At 45.5% G+C, this 27,012-nt stretch overlaps 1 protein-coding gene and 1 long non-coding RNA gene across 3 annotated transcripts; both read right to left on the bottom strand.

The window, feature by feature from the left end:
* On the bottom strand, window positions 3,011–9,557 carry LOC8083748 (SAGA-associated factor 11 homolog). The gene is made up of 3 exons (XM_002439562.2): window positions 9,165–9,557; window positions 8,726–9,067; window positions 3,011–3,609 (listed from the first exon to the last, which is right to left on the bottom strand). The coding sequence occupies exons 1-3, from the start codon at window positions 9,204–9,206 to the stop codon at window positions 3,418–3,420; spliced, it is 576 nt and encodes a 191-aa protein (XP_002439607.1). The 5' UTR covers window positions 9,207–9,557; the 3' UTR covers window positions 3,011–3,417.
* LOC110430567 lies at window positions 13,773–17,511 on the bottom strand. Of its 2 annotated transcripts, XR_002447914.1 has the most exons (6): window positions 17,261–17,511; window positions 16,999–17,055; window positions 16,721–16,774; window positions 16,397–16,504; window positions 14,600–14,762; window positions 13,773–13,986 (listed from the first exon to the last, which is right to left on the bottom strand). It is a non-coding gene; the product is annotated as an uncharacterized LOC110430567 (long non-coding RNA). The 2 variants fall into 2 exon arrangements; XR_002447915.1 differs by lacking the exons at window positions 13,773–13,986; window positions 14,600–14,762 and adding an exon at window positions 16,143–16,324.

Below are 27,012 nucleotides of genomic sequence, written 5' to 3'. Positions count from 1 at the left end.
AACAGCCGTAGAAATAGCCTCAGCCCAGAAATGTGGAGCAAGCGCAGAAGAAATCAAGAGAGCACGAGCAGTCTCAAGAATATGACGATGCTTGCGCTCGGCAACACCATTTTGAGCATGAGCGCCAGGACATGAAAATTGGGCAAGAGTACCCTGCTCAGCAAGATAGGAGCGATGAGCAGTAGAAATATACTCACCAGCAGAGTCCGCACGAAAAACACGAATAAAAGAGTTATACTGAGTGCGGATCATGGTGGCAAATTGCTGGTAAATAGAAAGAAATTGACCACGAGAGGACATCAAATAAAGCCAGGTAAATCTTGAATAGTCATCAACGAATATAACATAATATGATTGACCCCCTTTTGAAACAAAAGGGGCAGGACCCCATACATCAGAGTGAACAAGATCAAAAGGTCTCTGAGACTTGGACTCACTAGAAGGATAAGGGAGTTGCAACTGTTTGCCAAGTTTACAACCCATACAATGAAGAGCAGTATCACCAGACACAGGACCTAAGACACCACTACCAACAAGAGTGGACAGCCGCGAGCCAGAAAGGTGACCAAGACGACGATGCCACTGTGCAAAAGTAGAAGACGATGTGGCAGACGCGGAGGCTGGTGAACTGGGTGATGAAAGAGTCAAAACAGGTGACGGAAGACGCAACCAATCAAGCTCCCATAGGCGTTGTGAGTCCTGACGCCTAGGCCCAGTTCCCACCAAAAGGCCCGTACGGAGGTCTTGAACACAACAAGAATCAGACTCAAGGATTATGCGGCAGCCATGATCAGTGATTTGACCCGCAGATAACAATTGCATAGTAAGTTTTGGAACATGTGAAACAGTAGGAACTTCAAAAGAAGATGTGGAAAGAACACCTCTCCCAGCGACAGGAAGGGAAGGACCATCTGCGGTGCGAACAGAAATAGGAGGATCAAGGGAAACCACAGAGGACAAGTGTGTAGAATGGGGTGTCATATGAAAAGATGCACCAGAATCAAGGAACCATGGGGATGATGTACCTGGTGGAGGAGGAGCGGAACTAGAAGCCTGAGCAGTAGTCCCAGAAGCAGAAGCAGACTGAGCGGTAGTCCCAGAAGCAGATGCCTGAGCTGCCGTAGTAAGGCGACGAAACATAGCAAGAACCTCCTGTTCCGCGGCAGACACGGAACGAGTGCTCTGGGAGGGGCCCTGTGAAGAGCGTCGGTCACGACGCCCCGACCGGTCACGCTGCTTCTTGCGACAATCCTTTTCCTCATGACCATAGAGCTTGCAGTAGCCACACTGAATACCAGATGGTGCCCCCGCCACCACAGGAGAGAGCTGAGATGGAGGCGAGGAGGCCTGTGGAGGTGTGGCTGCCAGGACAGAGGGTTGTGCTGGAACACGACTGACACTCCCAGCTCGAAGACGTGTCTCCTCAGCTCGCAGCTCAGGCATCGCCTCTGAAAGCGATGGGCGTGGACGACGAGTCAGAAGCTGTGCCCGAATAGTCTCAAACTCAGGGCGAAGGCGAGAGAGAAACTCGTGAAGGCGAAGGGTGTCTCTCTGCTCCCGGTGGCGGTCACAACACCGACAAGTTCCACCACCACAGAACTCTGCACCCAAGTTGTCCAGGCGATGCCAAACATCTGTCATCTGACGGTGGAAGTCCTCAACTATAGAGTCAAGCTGACGAAGTGATTGAGCCTCCTCAACAACGGCAAGGTACATAGCCTCGTTACGGATCTCATAAGTGCGACGAAGGTGATCCCACATGAGGTGTGAAGTAGCGAGACCTCTGAGGGACCGAGCAAGATCAATCTCCATGCTTGCAAGTAATATGGCCTTGGCAGATTTTTCCTCACGCAGCCAAGTCTCATAGAGACCAAGATCAGACTGATAGCTCTCCATCTGAGCCTCAAAGGCATCAAGTAAAGCAGTCTTGGCCTCATCATCAGCATTGGGCGGATATGTGAGCGCTGCGGGAAGAGTAGGACATGGAGGACAGACCCGATCTCCCGTAAGGTAGCTCCACAGTAGTTGTCCATCCATGTGCACCTCCATATGAAAAACAAAGTCACCCCAATTTGTGCCGTTGAAAATAACCGTACACTTTGGGACGGGAATAGCACCAGGGCGCCCAAGAGATGCCATGGAAGCCTCTGTTTTTTTTGGAAACAGAGGAAGAGGGAGCCGGCCCTAAGGAAGGAATCGGGCAGGCATAGGGTTCACGAGAGGAAGCCGGCCTGGGAGATGGCCGGCGCGTGCACTCGTGCGAGCGAAGGGAGAGGCCGAGGAGGGGCCGGACGCGCGCGCGCGGACGTCGGCCGGCGCGAGCGGGCGGCGAGGAGGGGCCGGACGTGCGCGCGCGCGGACGTCGGCCGGCGTGAGGGGACGCTAGCGGGCGGCGGGCGGCGCGAGAGGACGCGCGCGAGCAGACGGCCGACGCGAAGTCGCGAGCCGCGCGAGCGGGCAGCGGCCGGCGCGAGCAGGCGGCCGGCGCGAAGTCGCGCTGGCGGCGCGGTGTACGGACGCAGAATTGGTCTGAAGGTAAGAAAACCTAGCGCTTTGATACCATGTTAGAGAATGACCACCCGGATTGTATTGAGGCCCAAAGGGGCAAGTGTATACAGTGTACATATGCAAGAAGGTCCTCCAAGTGGAGAGAAAACACAGAAACACATACACATCCTATACATCTAACACACGTTACTGTAAGATTCATAGAGGCAAGGCCTTGTTTAGTTCATTTTTCTTTTTTTGCAAAATAGACACTATAGCACTTTCATTTATATTTGACAAATATTATCCAATCATGATCTAATTAGGCTCAAAAGATTCATCTCGCAAATTACAGACAAACTGTGCAATTGAATCTGAATTTTTTTGCAAAACTTTTTGGGAACTAAACAAGGCAAGATTGCTGATAGCCTTGCAAAAAAGGCAAGACAAGCAAACATCTTGAATTCAGGTCTTTTTTCTTGCCAGGCATTTGCGCATCATCCGACTTGTAAAATCAAGCATGTGCTACAAAAAACAATGACTGGGGTAACAAAATCCTAATCTCTGTAACATGTTTATAACATGTTTGTGATGCAATGGAACCTTTACCTTTTTCAAAAAAGATATGCCATAGATCCACCATACAAAGAGCTCTACTATAGGTACTGTAACAAACTAGTACTGAATACTGATCGAAACAAGAAGCTGTACAAAACGTAGAAATCCACTGACCAACAGGTGATCTTCTCAACAGGTTCTAAAAGCAGGATTCAACCTTCGTCATGGCTCCTGACCTTCACTGATCACCAGTGGTATTCGCAGTTCATAGACCATACTTATCAACGAAACGTGTTCAAGGCAACCTGAGTACAGGTGAGTCAGCACCCCCTACGGCACAACCAAACCTGAGAACAGGCTCAGTCAGCACCCCTACGATGCATGGTTGCTGTAATCTCCCCTTGCGCTACCGCTGCCACCATCAGTCACACCATTAGGGATGCTTGCCCTATTAGGGTTCCCCGTGGTGGGGTATGGAGAGTAGGAAGTCGCAGCGCTGCCGTTGCTGCTTCTCGTGCGCCCAGCTGTACTGCTCCTTGTAATTTTTGTTCGAGCTCTCCGCCCCTGAAGTAGCAAATGGCCAGAGGTGTCAGTGGACCAGAGCCTTACAATCAATGGGTCTGAAGGACAAAAAAATAAAATGTATTTTCTTTATGCAAGAAATACTAGTTCCACGTTCCAACTAGAAAGTAGGTACAGTTGACACATAAATGATAGGACGATAAGACAATCATTAGCATGACAAAAATGCTGCATCTACATGAAGCTATTTCCAATACTCCATTCTCCAACTAGTAAACTAGATTAGGGCCTGTTTGGTTCTATAGAAATAGGATGAATTGGAATTGTTTTCCAAAGGTGGCCGGTTTGCCTGCCCACCGAATCAAAAAAATCAAATTCAGATCGTTTCCACAGTGGCACAGTCCGAATCGAACGCCCGCGACACCCGCTTAGACAGAAAATGATTCACGAGCCCATCCCTCCCCCTTCCCTCGAGGATGCCATGCTGCTAATGCAGCTATGAGGCCGAACCCGCAGGCCACACAACCGACGAGTTGTCCCGCCATGAGCGTGGCATAGCCATTGCACGGCGACTGTGATGATGGAGCCGGCAAGGAAGGCCACCGAGAGCACGATGATCCAGCGCCACCCGTGCGGTCACAAGCTCAACCCGCCACCAGAGTCACTGACTCGGTGGTGGCGCCGATGATGAGCACCACCAGCTGCCCGTCCGTGACGCTGAGATCGGCCTGAACCTTAATGAACTTCTGCACTCCGGTCATCACCCCATGATCTACAAGTGCACACGCTGGAAATCTGGAGAAGAATCGCAACGAATGAGATAACCAAGATGGTCGTCCAAGATCACAGCTGAAAGGGAATTTAAGACCATGTACAACCAAACGAGAATATTGAATTGAAACAAATTTGGGGTAATTCATTTCTTGTTGAATCCAATTGCTAGAATCAGATCCCAAGAATGGGATTCAATTCTATGGATCCAAACAAGGCCTAAATGAACTTTGCCAAACAGGGCCCAGGGCCCAGACAGGGGAAACCAAGATATAGTCAACCCAAGTCTACAGAGAGGCAAAAGAAATTATCCCAACCACTGCAAATGTAAACCCAAGATGAAGAGCTTCCCAAAATTAATCCAAACAAAAAATGAAGAGTGACCATTCCAAGGCAAATTGACTGGTTGTGGTTGGGGCAGCAAAGGATAAAAGTTCACATCAATAGTTGGGAACTGGTTACATGTTAACATTAATCCATGAGCCCCATTCAAAAGCTGGACAAGAGCACCAATCCTCAAACCTATTATTGTGGTGTAGGAGATGATTCCTTTGAGATGCTAACAAACTCAAGTCTCCAGGATGGTCTTAAGGATTTTTTTAAGACCTACCCTATAGTTGAGCATGCTAGAGGAATGTGGTCGTTTCCATCTGGGGTCAACAAAAATATGTTAAGAACTTACCATGAATATTCATATTCCCCTTCAGCATGAACACCAATTCATACCAACTGCTTGATAAATTTGTGTCATCTCATTCCAATACCATGAGTTCAATTAGCCTCTTGGATTGCTTTGTCCATTGTCATGTCATAATGTAGATTTGCACCAAAAATCAAGTATGGAGTACATAATCCAAAAGGTAAAGGAGACGTGCAAAGGTTTCCTTGGGCCAGACGGACAAGTGCAAAGGCAGAAGGGAGCTTGACTACAAGACTCACCCGTCGAGCTGAGATGAATAGTGAAGCCTGAACTACCATGAACAAAATTGAATCAGGTACCCAAACTTCTGATTACGAAAGGATCTGACAGTGATCATAATTTTAGCTGAGCACAGAAACCTACTAATTCAATTGAATTGCTTAATCAGTAGCAATCGATGTAATAAGTGCGGGGTGATCGCCTTGCTTTCAGAAACACCTCTTCAGTGCAAGCAAAAGGATAGCAGGCTAGCTTGTGAGAAAACCATCTAAATCTGAGTTGCATTGTCATGTGGGGCCATCAGCCCAGGGCTTGAGATGCTGCCAGGGGCGCACCCAAGGAGGTGCATGCTTAGAAACTGTAATCAAAGGCAGTTAAAGCTGCCGGTTAGGGGTTAAAACCCAGGGAGGCGCATGCACATCCAGCTGTAATCAATGGCAGTAAGCTGGAACCCGAGGAGGTCCAGGCGGCTATGATCAATGGCACTTAGATGATGGTTGGGTCATAGGAGTAATTACCGGGCTAGAACCAAGGAGCTTCCCTCCTATTTATATCCTATAACGTGCTTATGTTGAGGCAAGCAAGAACAAACTCATTCCTAATCTCCCTGTTTGCATCTTAATCTCATCCCCTTCATCTTAATCTCATCCCCTTCAACATAGGGCGTTCAGGGGATAAACCCCAAGCCATTACCAACCCAAGCTACGAGTTTCGCAGTCGAGGGCTAGCTACCTTGAGCACCAATGCCCTTGACATGCATACTTCGATCGGTAAAGTGGCGGATAACCCTCCAAACTGGAAAGTGTCTCCCATGAACTGTGTTGGGTGGTGCTGACTGCTGTCCCCACCTATCTCATGATTGCAATGGATCTCCCCAAATTGGTGATCAGAACCATCGACAAGAGATGGAAGGTTCACATGAGAAGGCAAATGGTGGCAATTGTCTTTCTCTTGGGAACAAGTGAATCGGCCACCGCAAATATAGGAGGAGTCTTGGACACTTGGTATTCATAACCTTCAGGTCTTGGGCTGGTCTTTTCGCATACGGTGGCTTTTGGTTGGAGAAAACTGATGCTTCGCTAGTCGTGACCATGGGTAGGTTTGCCCATTCAAGTGCTGTGCAATGTCCAAGCTTTATTCAACATGGCCATGGAATTAATTGTTGGTAATGATGAATCCACCTTGTTCTCGTCAGATAGATAGATGTCAGAACAATCTCTGAATGAGCCCCAAATCTCATAAAAACGATCCCCAAAAGAACCATCAAATGGTGCACTGTGGCTCAGGCTTTAGATAATGGCAGTTGTGTTGGTAATATCAAAGGGTTACTCACCGTTCCTATCCTGACAGAACACTTATTTATCTGGGATTTGGTGGATGGCTTGAACCTGCAGCAAGGCATAGAGGATCAATATCGATGGAGGCTTTCAAGGTCGGGCACTTATTTTAGAAAATCAGCCTACAGCGCCTTCTTCCTCAGGACAATCTATTTCGCTCCGAGGAAGAGATCAAGAGAATTTGGAAAACTTAGACTCCTTTACATTGCTAGTTCTTTATATGGCTTACCATTAATAACCGCTGCTGGACTGCATATCACCTCACTAAGTGAAGGTTGCCACACCACAGTACCACACAGATGCCTGCCCCATTGTGGCCAATCTCAAGAATCAATCCAACACATAGTCCCTTGTGTCTTTGCCTGGCAAGTATGGTCCTTGATCTTTCAGAGGCCGGGTTTATTTTCCATCTCACCACAGCCCAATGCCAGCTATTTCTCAAGCTGGTGGTGCCGTGTAATCAAGTAGAAATCAGAAAAGGGCTCAACTCATTATTCTAGTGACCTGGGAAATTTGGAAAGACAGAAGTGTTTGTATTTTCAATGGCGTAAATCCGAGTGTCATATTAGTGTTGCAGACCATGGCAACTGGCAAACCAGTCAAAATGGTGTCTCAACAAATGGCATGAAGGGATAGGTCTCAATGAAATTGTGGAAAAAAAAGACCCCTTCTATTTTGTGTCAGCAACCAATTCCATGCCAAATGTAGGCACATGGCTTTGAAAGCCAAGGTAGTATTTTCAGCACTATTACTTAACAGCTGATCACCATCTGTAAGGGATCTTGGTTAGCAAAGCCTGAATACCAAGATTGAAGGTAGATAAGTGATTGGCATTCAAAGTAGTGGTATAAAGGGATTATCTCTTTCTTCCAGATCAACCCCGAACTTAAGAGAAATTTAGGAATAAGAATTGAGTTTCAAAATATTTTAATTGGATTCACACCACATTAACATACCATTCTAGAATTGAGTCTACACACTACAGCCTGATCATGATCTGCAAGAATGATTATGATGTAGCTATAATTAGATATCGGGGGTAGTGATTTTTCCTATATGGCATAAAAACCAGTTTATAACGATAATTCCACAGACTAAATTCTGCTCTCTTTGATCTGGAATAGAAGTTACATTATAAGGTGCGGTCAAACCTGAAAACTTTGATCAAGATAAATTGTACCATTAATTTTTTTAGCAATTTTCACTGCAAATATCTATTAAAACTAATGGAGACTGTAACTGTCTTACCTGACAAGTAAAAATTGGTGAGCAACTAATCGTTAACTGTTCAAGTGTACAAATAATTCTACATTATCACATCTTTTGACTTAAAAGGTATAAGTGTCCAATTTAATTACATTGAAGTTAAATGGTTTGAAATCATGTACTAAATGATATCATTTTAGCTCAGAAGTTAATGTGATGGTAGGGGGGGAGGAGGCAAAGCGACTATCTAGCCACCTGGCAGTGTGCACAACATAGGATTTCCAGAAAGAAAAAGAATATCCTACAGCTATACATAGAAGCAAGTAAATAATTAGCCACATGGGCATAACACTAGAAAGAAGCTAAGCTGGATGACCTTACAGATAATAGGCTTGACTCAAATCCAGGTTCAAGGTTAGAATGAACAGAGCTCATACGGCTGAACTCGACTGATTTTGTAAGTTCAAGAGCCCAATGTAGCTGCTATTTTACCTACTATTGTGCTTTACAACATATGCAAAACTGATCTAACTGCCTGCATATTTCTTTTTCGGGGCACTGACCTCAGCTCACACCTCACAGGTAATACAACTGCAGTGAACACCTGCAACAATTACCCCCACAATTGCAAGGGTTTTAAGAGCATTTGTTCTGCCAACAATAAAGTTCTTGGAACATCACAACAAATGTTCTCACAAACCAACGAGCTAGACATAGTGGCATCACTCAGATAAGCCTAAGACAGACGACACAGCAGCATCACAATCCATTTAATAATTCCTTGAAAAGTTCAATTCGCCCCCTCTCTTTTGGACTCCAGTTCAACAACGGCCTAAACATACGCACGCTAGGAGCAAAAGGGACTAAATATGAGGCAGCCGAGATCCGAAGGGTCGGGACCGGCAACTGTGGTGGACTGATTTACCTTGCCCATGCATTTCTCGAGGTGCGGGGCGAAGCGGCCGGCAACGACAGGGCGACCGCAGTTCATACACTCGACGACATCGGCGGCGATGGCGGGGTGCGTCTGGCCGAACACGTCGACCCCGCCCTTGCTCCCGCCCTCCTCGGCGGCCCCGCCTCCACCGGGGTGGTGGTGGTGGTCGCCTCCGGCGGCGGCCGCCGCCGCACGCGCCGCCCAGACGCGGAGCTCCTCCTCCTCGGCGTCGACGCTGCGGTCCAGGCCGAGGCGCGCGATGCGGTGGCACTCGGACGCGACGTCCGCCACGGCGCAGTCGAGGAGCTCCTCGAAGCAACTCAGCGCCAGCTGCCGGCCGGCGCGGGGAGGTTTTACCGGTCAGATCGCGGATCGGGAGAAAAATTGGGAGTGGGATCGTGAGAGGGAGGAGCGGAGGCGGGCGTACCTGGGATCGAGGGCTCAGGGGAGCGTCCTTGGACGACGACATGCCTTTCCTTTCGTGCTTCCGGGCCGTGGCCGCTGCCGCTGCGGCGCTGCTTGAGTGCCGGCCGTGAGCCGTCCGCCGTCGGGGGCTCGGGGCCTCGGCTCGGGGGTCGAGCGGAGGGAACAGCTGGACCGGAGCCGGACGGGAGCGAACGACGGGAGCGCCTGTGAGGGAGCCGGGAGTGGACGGGGTCACGGGAGCGCTGGCGCCTGGCGGACCGCGGCGGCGGCGGCTCCTCCTTGCGCTCCGGCGCGGCGGCGCTCGGCCGCTCGCGAGACGCGAGTCCGAGTCGCGACCTGTGCGCCTGTGCGGCTGCGGGACAGCGGGATGCGGCCTTCGGGAGTCGGGGAGACGGGGACGTGACCTATGGAGCGCTCACTCCCTTGCAACAGGATGAACAGAGCCATGGGTTGGGCCGAGAGGATCAGTACTAAACAATTTTGGGCGAAAATCTAGAGTCCCGTACGTATCTATATTACCCATTGGGCCCGCCACTGCTTCCGGCCAGCCGGTTTCCGACGTACTCCGTGCTGGGCCGCAGCTGCACAGGGACACTCATTCAGGATAGTTGCTTAGGTGTAGTCTTGTGCTTCGGACCGGGCTGATAGGGCCAATAGTGCCAGACCCACAAGGCCTAGCCCAGGAGAGGCGAGCTCGCCTTACCTGCCCCACAACACAATAGAATTGAGTTTACACACTACAGCCTGATCATGATCTGTACAAATAATGATATTATTTTTCATTAGATGGATGATAGAATATATTTTCATAATAAACATATTTAAAAGTAAATATTGATGTTATTTTCTATAAACCTAGTCAAATTTAAGGAAATTCGACTTACTCTAAAAAAAACCTTAGGATGACATTTTTGGACAAAGAGAGTAGCATTTATTACACACTAGTATAATGTCCGTGCTAACGCTACGGTGGTATTTCAAAGATGTACATAAAAACTACCAAATGGTATTTTTCCCATAGTTCAAGTTTCACACGAGAAGCTAGAAGCTTTAGAAATCTCTCTTTCAAACTAAAACACGAAGGTTCAGTCAGCTTATGTGTTCTAAATCATATCTATCCATCACAAGTTAGATCACAAAGACTATCTGCAATTTCAATAGTCACCAATGCGGTTGCTGGACCTGGTCACTTTTTAGTTTGTACTGAACACTTATGTTCCAAGAATGCAATAATAGTCACCCTGCAATATTGATGTACACTGACAAAGCATGGCTACAAAACACCTCTATACAGATTTTCACTATCAGATAAACAAATTATTTACCTTGTCGAAGATGATATACAATCGTGCATTCATTGTTCAACAGAAAAATTTAAAGAAACCAAATAAAAGTTCATAAAAAATAAATGTAGAATAAAAACGCCAGGACATACATAGATGTCTAGTTTCTAGAAGGTCACATTGGAAATCATGGACATAATAAATTGTAACAAGTTATGCATGATTTGATCTCATCGGTGAAATTAATAACAACACTGAAGGCATTCTTAGCCCCATCTGTGAATTTTATTAGCTTTTCAAAATGTTTCAGCACTAAAAGCACCTATGCTCTAATACATGAAAAAAATAGAACCTAATTACATATTAGGAAAACAACACAAATTTATCTTCTTGCAGCAGCACCATCCTCCTTCCAGCCTCCAAATGCATCATTGTCCCACAAACACACATATAAGTCAAATCTTGACATACAAGGCAAGAGCACACAGATTTGAAATAATTAATAGATCTTTGCATCATTTGGCGCAGCTAGCCTGAAATGGTAAACTCCTTAAGTTGAAGCATGTGCAGCACAATTCACCAAGCACATATGTTATTTGTGTAAGCTATAAGATGTGCTAGAAACAAGCACTAAAACTGAAATCAGAAAGAGCACATGTTTTCTATTTTTTTTTTGCACAAAATAGGTTCCTAACCTGTTATATATAGCAGTAATCAGTTAACCATACATTGTTGATTGGAGACATTAAAAAGAACCTAGGAAAATTCATCCGAACATGAGTTCACCTGAAGCAAGATTTTCATTCGTTCGCAAGGAGCATGAACAGTACGTGACCTGTGCAAAAATACAAATAAAGTAAATTAGAGCACGCAGACACACCAATGGTTGATCCAAGAGAATAGTTGTTAATTCATTCAATGATCAAACTTTTAACCCTCACATTAATAGTTCCAGTTTCTTCAAAAACTTTAATCGTTCCAAACTTTTTAACTCTCCAATGCTTTGTGATGTATGACACATATATTGTCAAGTAAGCTAAAATTGCCATCATCATTCAGCGATCAAATTACAGGCTACAGTGCACGTATGCAATGCAAGTTTTTTATAGACAGGTAGATCAAAATCTCAAATCATTACAACACAATTCTAATCGGCATCAAATATATTTTGCAGACAGTGGTAAGTCCTAACTGTCCATAGGCAACTCAGGAATCCTGATCGGCATCAAAGAGACAATATACCGCTGTCCGCAAGCAGCTCAGGAATTCTGATCGGCATCAAATCGACATCAAAATGGTCAGTATTTGTTCAACTTGCATCGCGCTCAACAGCCTCGCCGATGCAGTGTGCAGCCTGGACAACACGGAAACTACCGGGGGCGGGCTCAGGCGTAGGGCCAGCAGGGCAGTGGCCCTAGTCGTGGTCTAAATTTTGTATGAACAGGTTTTCAATTTTGGCCAACAAGGAGAAAAATAGCACACAGGCTGAGTCACGATCGCAACTCGGAGGTGCTGCTTAGGGTCGCAGCTCTTCCCTTGCTCCTGCACTCGCTGGTGCGGACGCGGCGGCACCCAGCCCGCTCGGCCCTGCGCTCCCTGGGACTACCTCCGTCTGTTAGCCGCCGCTGTCAATCAGTCACCCTTGCAGGCAGCCTGCCACTGTGTCGCCAAGCATGAACTGTGAAGGTATTTCTTCAATTCTATAGTGACTCTCTCCATCTCAAATTATAAGTCATTCCAAGAATATTGAAAAGTCAAATTACCTCAAGTTTGACCAAATTTATATAATAAAATAATAAATATTATGATAACAACTAAGTATCATTAAATTCTTCCTTAATTATATTTTTATATTATACTCACTTTATGTTATAAATCTTAGTATTTCTCTCTATAATTTTGGTAAGATTTGAAAATGTTTTAACTTTCAATGACTTATAATGTGAGAGGGAGTCTATATGACGGATGTAGCTATCGGCCAATAGACTATAGTGTAATTATGAGCAATACGCCAGTGAAATTTGGCCCTAGTCTTGGCAAATTTCTGGGTCCGCCACTGGAAAATACCATTGTTGTCCTTGGTGAAGGACATGAGCAGGCCCGTCATCTTGTGCATGACGATGACGGCCACCTTGTCGGCGAGGAGCAGAAGCAGGTACTTGGCGTCGATGTGCTTGACCTGCTTCCATCGCTGCACGTGTTGGTCAGAGGTGATGGCCTCCCGCAGCGACTCAAACCAACCGACGAAGAGCGACTTGTCGTAGAGCAGCGCCAGCGCGAGCCTACGGTCGAGCTTCTCCCTCTCGATCTCACGGTACTGCTCGGCGGTCTGCTCCTAGGCCTCTGTCTGCGCCTTGACCTGCCGCAGCCGCAGCCGCCGGTGCTACGCCCTCCGCGCCGGCTTCCGCCGCCTCTCCATCTCTCGGCATGCTTCTCCAGATCCAGTGTTCTACACCGCCGATGATTTGCCGTATTCCACGGTTTTAGATCTCGTGCTTCTTCGTGGTCGCGCGTGTTCAACACCGCCGCGTCCAAGCCGTGGGCGCCCCCTCACCAACTGCTCATCGTCGGCCATCTCACGTCCGTCTGCGGGTGGCTGCTGGCCAGGATGGCCTCCGTGGCCGCGCTCCCCTCGTCTGTGTGGTGGCTGCTGGCCAGGATGGCCGACTTAGCCGCGGATCCTACATGGGATGCGGGGCGCCGACTCCGGCCAAGATGGCTGCGGATCCTGCGTGGGAAAAGCTGCACAAGTCGCGACCAGTGTTTTCTCGTAAGGGGTCTCGTGAGGGTGGCGTGAGGAGGTCGAGAGTTCGATGGAGGCTTCAAACTTTTATTTGTGCGATCGGAAGAATCGATCCCGCGACGCGGCTGACGGAGGTTTGATTTGACGCGAGGCTGAGAGTGTGTAAGGTCGTGATCATACTTCTAATCTGGGCCGTTAAATCTATAGGACATGTGCTGTGAGTCGTTGATCTTGCAGGTGGGATTTGCCTGGAGAAGATTTCAATTATAGTAGAGATTAGAATTTTGAAACTCATCAAAGAGATATGCATGGTCATTGATCTAGAAACCTATAACATAATATATTTTCATAATAAGCATATTTTAAAACTTTGCCTTGTTATAGAAACCTATAGTTATGTTTTTCTTAACAATGTAGTACCTTTTTTTAAAAAAAATGAGACGAGTACTTGTTGGCGAGGTTCGTATATGGCTGCAATACAATTTGTTAAGAATGTGAATAAATATAAACTAGGTAGCGTGTCCGTGCGTTGCTCCGGGATAACTAAAATTTTATATATAAAAAAACATGGATCGCACGATAGTATAATGATAACATAAAATTAAATATCAACGTTAAAGTGACATTTAATCTAAAAAATAAAATTCATGAAATTAATAGTCACAAAGATCATGGTGTCATTGCTCATGGCATAGAGGTCTCGATGAAGGGCAGCCCAATTCTTGATAGCATGTTCATGGAGCCACTCATTTGCTTCACCTGCAATCATACATTCTCCCAGGAACGAAGTTCTAGACCTATTCAGACAATTTACAATGACATGTTACTGTCGTGATATGATGTAGTAGCAGCTAGAATTATAAATGCACTATGCATCCAAAAAGAACTTGCTCAAGAAATCAAAAAAAAATCCAGAGGGAAAAAGAAAAGACTTGCAATAGAGTATCCACAAGGTTTCTTGGATCTACTACAACAAAAAGTAGCTTCAGCACATAAAAGTAATAGTAAATATTTGAAATTGGAGTATATCAAACATAAAACTTCTATGCACATCAATTATTAAACTTCCTTAGTCAACTGATTCAACAACATAGTTACTGAGTGCAAGCTAAGAAATAAAAAATAAACCATCTGAAAGATTTATAGGAAAAAATTCGCTACGATTGAATCCAATACATATGACCAGTCGGCGTGTGCGAGACACAGATGGAGCAGAGGTGCGAGTAAGGGAACTTGCGAGTCATGACACGAAACAAAGGGGGGCAGATTGGATGAGAGGGTCTGATTGCACGCGGGGATATCATGCAAGGGCGAGGTAATTGGAGCGAGCGAAGCGCCGGTTGCGCATGCGAGCGAGCGAGTCTTGGCACGCTGGGTGTTCTCATTTCTCAACGGTGAGCACAACCTTACCTGGCTTGCTAGCACGGAATGCCTCCTCACTGGATCCCATCTTCTTGCCCTTGTGTAGGATCCATAGTCTCTTCCTCGTATTTCACATCAGGCAGCACCGTCAGGTCCCATGTTAGGATTGCAGTGCAATGAAATGGCCATGTCAACAATCCAATAGGAAAACCTTCAACACAGTCAAGAAAATCAGAAGACAAAGTTTATTTCCTGAACAACACTAAGTGGCAAATTACGAAAGCGGTGCTAGAATCCCAATTTTAGCCCAAGAAAACACCAAAATGTAAAAAAAATGTACTACCTGATTGTTTTTCTGAACAAAATTACATAGAACCTCATCATGAGCCACACAATCTCATTGATAATAGCAATATATCAACAAACGGCATGGCATGAACGAATATTTTCCCAGAGAGTTGTTCCAGTATATCCATAGAGACTCTTCACTAAAATCAAAGAAATAAATTAAAAAATATGCATTAGCGACCATGGTAGTACAATACCTGATCTGCAAGTGATATCGCAATATCGATTGCTAGCTTATTACTCCTCGCATTATTGATTACAAGCTTATTACTCCTCGCATATATGAAAATTATTGTCCTCATTCTCTTCTAAGAGCAATAGCAATAACAAAAGAAAACCCATGAAAATGTTACAAATCTAGCTACAGTCATGAGTTTGGCCTATTTAATTTACAACACCGGATTTGTGTACAGATCAAGTATATTACATAGTTCGACCATTATGAAAATTTACACAAGGACTCCTTATATGCCACGAGGTCATATGATATGCATACACAAATGTTGATCTCTCTGTTTTAATGTGTTTGAACCAGATTGACATTAGCACTGGATACCAACATGATTGAGATTGGTTCTGAGACTTGAACCTAGTAAGCTCAAATTTTCAACACAAATTTACGACATGAGCAAACAATGAACCAACAGCCTATTGACTGAACCAAGCATCGAAGTGTATTACCTGCATAATAAAGAATGGAGAAAGTACATGCTTTTTATGACAATTCAAATGAAGTCAGGGCTCACTGCTTGTAATATAATACTCAATCTATACTAACTAATATTTATGGGCGAATGAATGAGCTCAATATTGCTTACTGAATTAACAGATATTGTTGGTGACCTATTAGATTGAATAGCTGAATCATCAGAATAAAAATCATCTCCAAAATCCATATTTGATTTCTCTGTATTTTTTTCCATTTACAGTCCTGATTGCAATAGCAAACTTTTTTCTTTTTTCTGCTAGACTGAGTATTGGCACTTGAGTTTAAAGAGGATGGCGTCGCCTGTTGCTGGAACTCAAAGTGTGATACAAAGCTGCAAATTACCGTGGTTGCAAAAGCACCATTGTGATACAAACTCTCATTGATAATTTTGTTGTTTTAGGTTAAAAATGCTTGGCATCAGCTGGTTAAGTGACTCAATGAAAATAACCTTCTGCCAAATTATAACTTGTGTAAAATCAGGTTAAACTTTAAATGAAAACAGCCACCTTCAAAAATAGGACTTCCTTTTGTGATTTTTTCAGTAGAAGAATAATTGTGCCATGGTAGTAAATTAATCTCATCTAATTGAAAAGATTGTTTTCACAAAATAATTACTCTGCAACCAAAGCCCAAAGGCAATCTGAGGAGTTTCAGGAAATTAAAATCTTGGCACCTTTTGTTTTTACACTGCTTCACCTATCAAGGCATCCTCCTCTCTATGTAGCAAAAAAGGTATATTGGTACATAGCTGTTAGAGCAACAATGCATTTATAGGCATATATACCCACCTCTATGTAATTGAAGTTCTCCAGATCGAGCTCCACCATGATCAAGGATGCATACTCCTCAGCAAGGAGCTTCGATAGCTTGTTTAATGATACACTCAGAAAGATCAGCTGAGAAAAATAAAAACCTTTAGGCTGACCACAGACTTGATATCAAATCTAATTACCTACTGCACAGTGAAATTACATATATAATTCACCTTAAGTAGTGATAGTTACAACAAAACTATATAAGTAATGCTGACATGTTACTTTTAAGTAGTGTACTACTAACTCAGTAACTCAGTTGACTTAATTAATCAAGTGGGCTCAACCTGATTCGATTACCTGTTGCATTTCCTCCATCATGATCCTAACATCCACTTTGGAGTCCACCTTGAACTGAAATTGAAATGGATTTGTTTGTGGCCAATAACACAAGCAAGGAACAGCACCAGTTGCAACAGAAAAAGCAGAGAAAGAAATTAATGCATGATTGCATGGGGGGTGTGCGACATGTCAAAGAAGAATAATTGTGCTCTAAATCGTTCTTTGTATGTATCAAAGATGCTCTAAATCGTTCGTTGTTGTATGTACACCTCAGGAGGAGATACATGCCATCCCACCTTGTCATTCAGAGGTTGCTTGCCAACGCTGACTTCATCTTGCCTCTTCCACTCTTCCTGGAGAGAAGAAAAGAATGAAAGGATTACAGAAGAAGTAGATCCAATACCCATTAAAAAGAAACACATCTTGGGAGGAGGTTACTGCAACATGGTTTCATGGTGATGTCATAGACCTACAACTATCAGGGCAGTAGGCCATGCGCGACATTCTCGTAGCGGACGCAGGGCATAAGACACAGATCATTGTTGAGGTGGTTCAAACCTTGATGCTACGATCCTAGGGTCAGGCCAGGTCAGTCGCGGCGTGCGAGGACGACCATGACACATGGCGACGACGACGGTGAGGAAGCGGTGATCCTGGGGCCAAGCCAGGTCAGCTGCGGCGCGCGAGGACGACCATGGCGCATGACAGTGACGGTGAAGGAGTCGGCGCGGTTGCAACGGCGCCCAAGCGAAGAACGGCGGCATGCGAGGAAGCGAGGGCGGGGTGAGGTATGGCGCGTGAGGAAGGCAAATCCACCGGCGATGGAAGGCTGATGGTGGATCTCGCAATGATTTGGATGGACCAGTGTTGTCTCGGTTGCATGGAGGGGTCCGGTGATTGCGGCTTTCCTTTAGAGCGATGCGACGATTCCGTGCGGGCGGGTGGGAGACGGGGATCGCACCATGCGAGAGGCAGAGGGACGAAACAAATGTTGCACCAAAAAAATATCCATCTTTTACTTTTTTTTAGTTGTAGGAGATTATTACTAGACTGAATGGATGTATTTGAGCATGGTGGTGAGCATTGATTGACCAGGGACAGACTTGGGCCTAGGCCCCATAGTCGCTGGCCCAATACATCTTAATACCCTACAAACCCTACAACAGAAGGCCCAATACCAAAGATTGGGGACTCATCCTTTCCTTGTGCACGTCTCTCTTACGGTCGTCTCACCTCGTCAGCTGAAAGCGCGTCCGTTCGTCCGTCGCACTAGACGTCCGCGGACCGCAAGGGAGCCGGGACACCGACCGGAGACGAGGTCGTTGCGCCACCAGCGGCCCAATACGGCAGTACCCCAGCCCGCCCTCCACGGCTCCGTGCAGGCGCAGCAGCGGTAGCGCAGGCCACCACCGGCCGCCCTCCAACTGACCGACTCCGAGGCTATGTACGGCCATCCCGGGCTGCAGGCTCCTGCCTCTCAGCTGTCCGGCGGTCGGCCCCTGCTCTGAAGTGGTGAGTGCTCTCCCTCACTTCTCTTCTGGTTATCTGGTACGGAGTAACGGGTACTATGAATTCTAGTAGTTTTTTTCTTTTTTATCAGTTTCAATTAGATTGAAAAATTGAAAACTGAAATTTTGAACATGAAAGATGCGAATACACGACCTCACCAGAGCAGACCCTCATGTGTGGTCATTGATCTAGAAACCTATAACAGAATATATTTTCATAATAAGCATATTTTAAAAGCCTTGTTATACAAACCTATAGTTATATTTTTAACAATGTAGTACCTTTTTAAAAAAATGAGAGTATTTGTTGGCGAGGTTCGTATATGGCTACAATAAAATTTGTTAAGAACGTGAATAAATACAAATTATTACTCGACTGGATGGATGCATTTGGGCATGGTGGTGAGCATTGATTGACCAGGGACGGGCCTGGGCCTAGCCCCCCTAGTCGCTAGCCCAATAGCTCTTAATACCCTACAATACCAAAGATTAGGGACTCATTCTGTCCTTGTGCACGTCTCTCTCACGTTCTTATCTCGTTAGCCGAAAGCGCGTCAGTTCGTCCGCCGCACTAGACGTCCGCAGATCGCAGGGGAGTCGGGACACCGACCGGAGATGAGGTCGTCGCGCCACCAGCGGCCCAATACAGCAGTACCCCCAGCCCACCCTCCGTGGCTCCATGCAGGCGCAGCAGCGGCAGCGCAGGCCACCGCCGACCACCCTCCGACTGACCGACTCCAAGGCTCCGTACGGCCATCCCGGGCTGCAGGCTCCTGCCTCTCGGCTGTCCAGCGGCCGGCCCCTGCTCTGAAGTGGTGAGTGCTCTCCCTCACTCCTCTTCTGGTTATGTGGTACGGAGTAACTGGTACTATGAATTCTAGCAGTTTTTTCTTTTTTGACGGTTTCAATTAGATTAAAAAATTGAAAACTGAAATTTTGAACATGGAAGATGCGAATACACGACCTCACCAGAGCAGACCCTCACACTAGGGCCTACTGTAGCACTTTTGTTGGTATTTGACAAATATTGTCTAACCACGGACTAACTAGGCTCAAAAGATTCATCTCACAAATTACACATGAACTATATAACTAGTTATTTTGTCTATTCTATATTTAGTGCTCTATGCATGTACAACAAGATTCGATGTGACGGGAAATATTGGCCATTTTGTAAAAATTTTGAGCAACTAAACACGGTCTAGTCATCATCAAGGATGGCAACGGGGCGGGTTCGGATCGGGTGAAGTCTCTGGGCACCCAAAACCGAAACCCGAAATTAAAACCCGAACCCCGATTCAAGTGAAAATTCATCTCCAAAACCGAAATCCACGGATCCCCGAAACCCAACGGATTAACCGAAACCCAAAAAAAATTATAATAAATCAGCAGAGACAACAATGCAATACATAATATATTAGCAAAATAGCTTGCTGATGCCAAGTAGATATAGACCATGGAAGTACTAGCAAGTAGTAGATATAGACCATGGAAGTACTAGCAAGTAGCACGAAATGTACAGAACATAAGAGATGATACTGAATATGATAGATGATGCAGAAGGTTCGTGTACTGTCCAGAAACATCAAACATGTAAGTCTGGCAATGCCATGTACTGGCTACTAAGTACTGAGAAATATTGGCCATGTACTCACAAATTCAAATTACAGATGAACTATATAACTAGTTATTTTTTCTATTCTATGTTTAGTGCTCCATGCATGTACAACAAGATTCGATGTGACGAAAAATATTAGTCATTTTGTAAAATTTTTGAGCAACTAAACACAGCCTAGTCATCGAGTCTGCCTCCCACACCGCACCGCACGAGAACTGAGCTGCCGCCGATGTAGGATGCAGGATCGCCACCGCTTGCCGGCCGCCGGCGACGAACAGGCTCACCGGACGCCGTATCAGCCTTTTACCCACTGTCCCACACGCTGAAATCACACCGCCACCACCCTTGCAGGCGCGCACGGTCGCACGTATGAGCGCCGCTGCCTACTAGCTGCCAGCGACGAGTCCTCAGTTGTCATGAGCTCAACGTCGATCTCCTTGCTATAGAAGCCTAGCGAGGCACGGAAGGTATTGACAACCAAAATTGTCCATTTTGTGAAGTTGTCAAAATATGGAATGGATTTTATCATTGCGTTCCTCTCGTCGAGACGATCAAACAAACATATATGGAATGTCTAATTCGAAGTTCGGATGAAGAAGTTATGCCCTCGACAAGATGCTCCGCTGTTGGAAGTTCCGACCCGAGTCGCGAGTTCGGGCACATGTCGGGAGTTCTGACAAACGTCGGGAGTTCCGATCCGACTTCCAACTCAACTTTCGGCAGACCTAATAACTGTTCGGATCTGGCCTTCAGGATTCCGATGTGAACTGTTCCAAACTTGTGGGAAACATGGAAAATAAGGATAAGACCACCCCCTCTATATATGTGATAGGATCATGGCCAATTGAGTTCCCATTTATCCAATCAACAAAACACAAACCAATCTACTACCTCTCTTTTATCTTCTCTTCCCCTCTACTTCTCCTCATTCTTCGTCGACGTTGCATGGACGGTGGATCGACGACGGCAAAGCTCTAGAGCGGCTAGGCTAGCTAGAGCAGCCCATAGCCACCGCACGCCCCGACAGGGTCTCCCGGGCATGTGGGGTTTTGAGTTTCAAGAGATCTTGCCGGTATGTCTTGTGTATCGCGCTCCCGACGAGACTCCTCCAATGATGTGTCTTGCGTATCGCGCTCATCGCTGGAGACACAAGGTTCAGATGTGAACATCCCTTAGGCGTCGGCCGATCTAAAAATCGGCTAGGCCCTACATTGAGCGATCTAGCTCCTTATCGAGTGTGTGACCTAATTTAGCATCAACACACTTTTTAGCGACTCCGCTGGGGAACGATTGGTTTGGCTATCACATAATATGGCTGATCTTTCTGACCTAGCCTATTCATTGTTTCCAATCTATCTTTCTTATGTTTATCATCACCGTTGCATCTGGCCCAAAAGACCGATAACATCTGGTCTTGATCCCCTTTTATCAAGATGTGGATCAACGGTCGCAACGACGAGTTCACCAGTCCAATGGGTCAGGGGCGCATCGTCAAGTCTACAACCATAGTTGAGGTAAAGGCACATGGGTTTACTGAAGATTGTCCTCTTTTCCATGCTATGAATAGGATTATGTCTAAATTTGATGAACTAGAGGAAATGATGTTTGGTGCTCCTAATGTTAGTTTACCTCATGCTACATATATTAGTGAATCGGCCCCAACTTTTAGTCAACCTCAATATGAGAGGCCGTTTCATTATTATCTAATCAACATGGCAGGTTTGTTTTTGATAATCAATCTGAATTGGCCTCTTTGGCACCTGAAACCGATAGGGCCAATTCTAGAGGGGTTAGCACTAAACTTCAGCAGTTCCTGCTGAGAAGCCATATTATTTTGATCAACACGGTAGGGTGGTTTTAAAGAGTCAATCCAAATCAGCCTCTAAAACCGATAGGGCCAATTTAGGAGAAGCTAGCACTATACCGGCATGATGTTGTCTTACTGTTATTTTGATCAAAATTGCAAGCTTGTGTTTAGGAAGAAACCCGTATTGGTCCCTTCAAAGCCTGAAACTAATAAGACCAATTCAAGAGGGGTTAGCACTATTCTTCCTACTGCTACATACACACCCAATTTGGTTTGTACTTCTCAAACCGATGACAAAATAGCAGCACCACATGCTTCGTTGCCTCATATTATAGTGTTGTCTGACTCTCCAAAGTCATCAAGCATGGATCCAATGCCTGAGGTTTCATGTGAGACCTCCCAAACCGATTCACAAAAAGTTATTAATCGGTTTTGGAAATCAAAAGTGGTTGAATTGGACATGCAAGCTATGCATGACAGAGATACACATCCTTTATCTTGATATAAGACACTTTTCATGGTTGAAACTTTGGAGAAAAATAATCCAGCCATCATGATACGACCGGAGCAAGCCGATTCCACTACTGGAAAGAATGTGATAATCGGCAAGTCCAGAGAACCTAAGAAGAGAAAGAAAGTCCTAGATCGCGAGGTGGTGCTAGAAAAGTCCAATGGTAATCGGGAGAATCTCAAGATCACTATCAAAACTTCTAGGCTCGGGGGGCAAGCTCAAACTCCCGTGGACAAGCAAAAATCAGCCACTAATGCCATTGTTCAGAAAGGGTCAGATAGGTTGACTCTAAAAGTCGGCCAAATTGATTTTAGTGTTGGTGGCAGAAAAAAATCAGCAAGATCGATTTCTCAAATCGGTCAAGCTAGCTGCAAACAAAAATTACAACACACATATAAAGATGGAGTATTGATTCCTTACCTATTAATACGTCTAAATCCTCGCCGATGGAGGATGTGTGCTGGTGTAACTCAGCCTGGGCATAAAAAACTGAAAACCGAACCAAAATAACTGGAACCGAAATCGAAATAATTGAAACCAAAAAAATCAGTTCAAGGAACCGAATTTCGTAAGTTAATTCGGTTCCTGGGCTCGGTTAACCAAGCGAACCGAAAATTTCCACCCATAACACTATGACAGCCCAAATAGGAAGTAGCCCAACCTAAAAACCTAAAACCCTAATCACTTTACTCACGTGTTACCTCTACCAGACACCAGACGGAAGCCGCCGCCCCCTCCAGTCTCCAGGCAGGCACCAGCCGCCGCCCACCAGGCCACCACCGCACCAGTCCTCCACACCTCCACAGCTCGTCAGCTCTCAGCTCCACTCCAGGAGTCCAAGCAGTAGGCATCAGCCACCGCCCCTACCCAGCCTAGAGGCCACCCTGTGCCTTAAGCCACGCACGGGCGCACGATCAGGCTCAGACGCACGTCCGCCGCTAGAGGCAAGGGCGCCAGGCGACAGGGGCCAGCGCGCGTCCGCGACCGCGACTACGCGAGCCCGCGACTCTCCGTGCCACGTGACTCTCCGTGCCACGCGACTATGGCAGCCAGGCGCCTCCGCAGCCGCCAGCCACGCACAGCCAAGCGCCCAAGCGGGCCAACACAGCAGTCAGCACCTACTAGGCGAGCCAGCGCCCGTTGGTGAATTGTTGGTAAATTATTGCTTGTTTTCCTTTGAATTGAAGAGAACAATAACATATATGTGTTGTGTTGTTTAATTGCTCCTGTTTACTGCATGAAAATCAAGAAAAATGCTGCCAAAATTTGCAATTGAATGAGATGTTTATTGTATTTTGAATTTTTTCGGTTCCTTCGGTTAGAACCGAAACCGAATCGAATTACCTTAAACCGAAATTGCTCGGTTCTGCGTTTTCTAAGGAACCGATCGGTTCCTGTTTTCGTTGGAACCGAATTTATTGAATAACCGAAGTACCGAACCGATCGGTTTCGGTTAACCTAACGCCCAGGCTGAGGTGTAACTCACAATGAGCAGCAGTGTTTCCCTCATAGTCGATTGAGCTACAACCAATCGAACTTCACGGAAGAATCGATCAAGCCAGTTTTGCATAAACTTGCTAATCAGGTCCAACAAAAGGGTCAAGCATCAACAAAGCAAGCTTATGTGTTGAGGGACAAGAAAGTTCTTATTAATCCCACAAAAAGGCTGATGAGCAAATAGTCATCAAAATCAGCCCTGTAGGTGCTCCAATCAAAGAAAGTGAAGGACCGATTGTCATTGATGATCCGGACCAATATAATGTGGAGAAGATATCAAAGGGTGCTGATGTTAATAATCATGAAGCTTGGATTAGCACATCGGCCCTTGAGAACTTCCAACCAACATGGTGCCCTTTAGGTTTGTCAAGAACACAAAAGCGTAAACTCCAGCATGCTTGTTGTAAGAAGTTCAAAGAAGGAGGGCTAACAAAGATGGGAAAGCAAATCTTCAATAAGGTTCCACAATCTAGCAAGAAATAGTTGCCTGTTCAAAGTCAACTAAGCTGACTCCTGAGACGGCTGAGCTAATTCCCCAGTCAGCTAAGCTGACTCCTAAATCGACTGAGCCAACTTCCCCTATACTTGCTGCCCTAGCTAACCCCAAGTCGGCCAAGCCGACTTCCTCAGGTCTAGGTGCCTCTCAGGTATCTCTAGTTGATTCAGTTCCCACTATTATAGACTTTGTCCCTGGTGGTGTTGACAAGTTTTCTGGAGGTCAAGCTATTTTTCGTAAGCCAGCAGATCACGTGAATCACCTCAAGCCGCTACATGTGAAGGGCTTCATTAATGGTAGACCAGTCAATAACATGTTGGTAGATAGCGGAGCTAGAGTGAATCTAATGCCATATTCACTTTATAAGAAGCTTGGTGGATCTGATGAGGAATTAATTGAAACCAAGAGGACGGTCAAAGGTATTGGAAGAGGAAAACCTATCCGAAACAAGGGACTTGCTTTGATGAAGCTCACTATTGGAAGCAAAACATTAGCCACTGTCTTCTTCGTTGCTATAGAGGTGCAAGGAAGCTACAGTTTGATTCTTGGGCGTGAATGGATTCATATCAATATTTGTGTGCCTTCTAGCCTGCATCGATTCCTCATTCAGTGGGTGGATGATGAAGTTGAGATCATTCATGCAGACTCATCGGCTTATACTACAACTGATGCCCCTTTGCTTGGGGAGCATGATGATATGATTTGTTTGTCATGGAGAGATCTTACTAGTTTTGAGTCAATAGAGGAGGCTTTGTTCCCGTTTCTCTAGAGCCTATTGATGATCGGCTCCATATCATCATGTAGTGTTAATTCTGTTTGGACAAGAGATTATGTCGGCCAACCCATATGATCAGCAGGTTGGTATTAGGTTTGGCATTAGACCACGACTGACGTGTGTAGGACAAAACTTAGAAAGCTAATTATAAATTAATTTAATCACACTTCTCAAGAATTCTTTATCAACACCATTGGTTCTTCGTGCATCCAAGAGTGGACCTCCATTCACATTATGTATTATTGCTGAAGAGGGTGTATCGGTGTTGTGTTGACTCAACAAGACAAAGGGAAAAGGATATGCTATCATCCATGCTGATTGACATCTTCTTGATTTTAAGACAAGGCTGATGTAATAAAGCATATGCTATACCAGCCAATTCTTTATGGAATGATAGGCGAATGGGTTGCCAAGGCATACAACCAAAAGGTCAAGAGCAAATCCTTCCAAGTGAAAGAGTTAATGTGGAAAACCATACTTCCTATTAGGCCAAAGAGCAATCAATTTGGTAAGTGGTCACCAAATTAGGAGGGTCCTTACAAAGTAATCAAAGGCATACATGGTAATTCTTATATGCTAGAGACATTGCAAGGTGAATGTCTCAAAGTAGCATTCAATGGGTGATACTTGAAAAAATATTTTACAAGTGTTTGGCAAGAAGCCTAAGTGCTCTCCAAACAATTACCGATACATGTATCGCCCTTAGAACAAAAATGGCCGATGTATACATCGCTCTTAGTCACTGAACAACCGATGATATGGGTATCGTTGCTGTTTAGTTTTGTTTGCTTAAGTGTTTTCAGGTTCATGTATCATTCACCTGCAAATAGGGGGCATATGTTGACAACCAAAATTGTCCATTTTGTGAAGTTGTCAAAATGTGGAATGGACTTTACCATTGCGTTCCTCTCATCGAGACAATCAAAAAACATATATGGAACGTCTAATTCGGAGTCCGGATGAAGAAGTTATGCCCTTGAGAAGATGCTCCGTTGTTGGAAGTTCCGACCCGAGTCGGGAGTTCCGACTCAAACGTCGGGAGTTCTGACCCGACTTCTGATTCGACTTCCGTCAGACCTAATAACTGTTCGGATCTGGCCTTCGGGATTTCGATCTGAACTGTTTAAAACTCGTGGGAAACATAAAAAATAAAACTTAGAGGGCCTATCTATCCAATCAACAAAACACAAACCAATCTACTACCTCTCTTTTATCTTCTCTTCCCCCTCTATTTCTCCTCGTTCTTCGTCGACGCTGCATGGACGGTGGATCGACGACGACGAAGCTCTAGAGCGGCCAGGCTGGCTAGAGCAACCTATAGCCACCACATGCCTTGACAGGGTCCCTTCCAGACGTGTGGCGTTTCGGGTCTCAAGAGATCTTACTGGTGTGTCTTGCATATCACGCTCCTGGCGAGGCTCCTCCGGTGACGTGTCTTGCGTATCACGCTCATCACTGGAGGCATAAGGTTTAGGTGTGAACATCCTTTAGGCGTTGGCCGATCTAAAAATCAGCTAGGCTCTACATTGAGCGATCTAGTTCCTTATCGAGTGTGTGACCTAATTTAGCGTCAACAGAAGGTGATCTGTTCTAGTTGCTGAAACCCGTGGACTTGGGGTGACGGTGTTGCAAGTTCTAGCCGAGGCTTCCTCCTCTTGACGGTAGCAAGGGGGGCGCCCGGGCTGGCTGGGAGCTTGGGTCGGACATCGCCCTGAATATTAGGACTAGGCATAAAAACCGAAAACCGAAAACAAAAAACCAAACTGAGGCCTTGTTTAGTTCACCTGAAAACCAAAAAGTTTTCAAAATTCCCCGTCACATCGAATCTTGTGGCACATGCATGAAACATTAAATATAGACGAAAACAAAAACTAATTACACAGTTTAGCTGTAAATCACGAGACGAATCTTTTGATCCTAGTTAGTTCATGATTGGATAACATTTGTCACAAATAAACGAAAGTGCTACAGTACCAAAAACTTTTTACTTTTCGGAACTAAACAAGGCCTGAAATAACCGGAATCGAAATCGAATTAACCGAAACCGAGAAACCGAATTTAGCAAGTTAATTCGGTTCGACCGAAAGAACCGAATATT

The sequence above is a fragment of the Sorghum bicolor genome, chromosome 9 (genome assembly GCF_000003195.3).
Source record: "Sorghum bicolor cultivar BTx623 chromosome 9, Sorghum_bicolor_NCBIv3, whole genome shotgun sequence".
Lineage (NCBI taxonomy): Eukaryota > Viridiplantae > Streptophyta > Magnoliopsida > Poales > Poaceae > Sorghum > Sorghum bicolor.
This window is presented reverse-complemented; position numbering and strand designations above follow the sequence as displayed.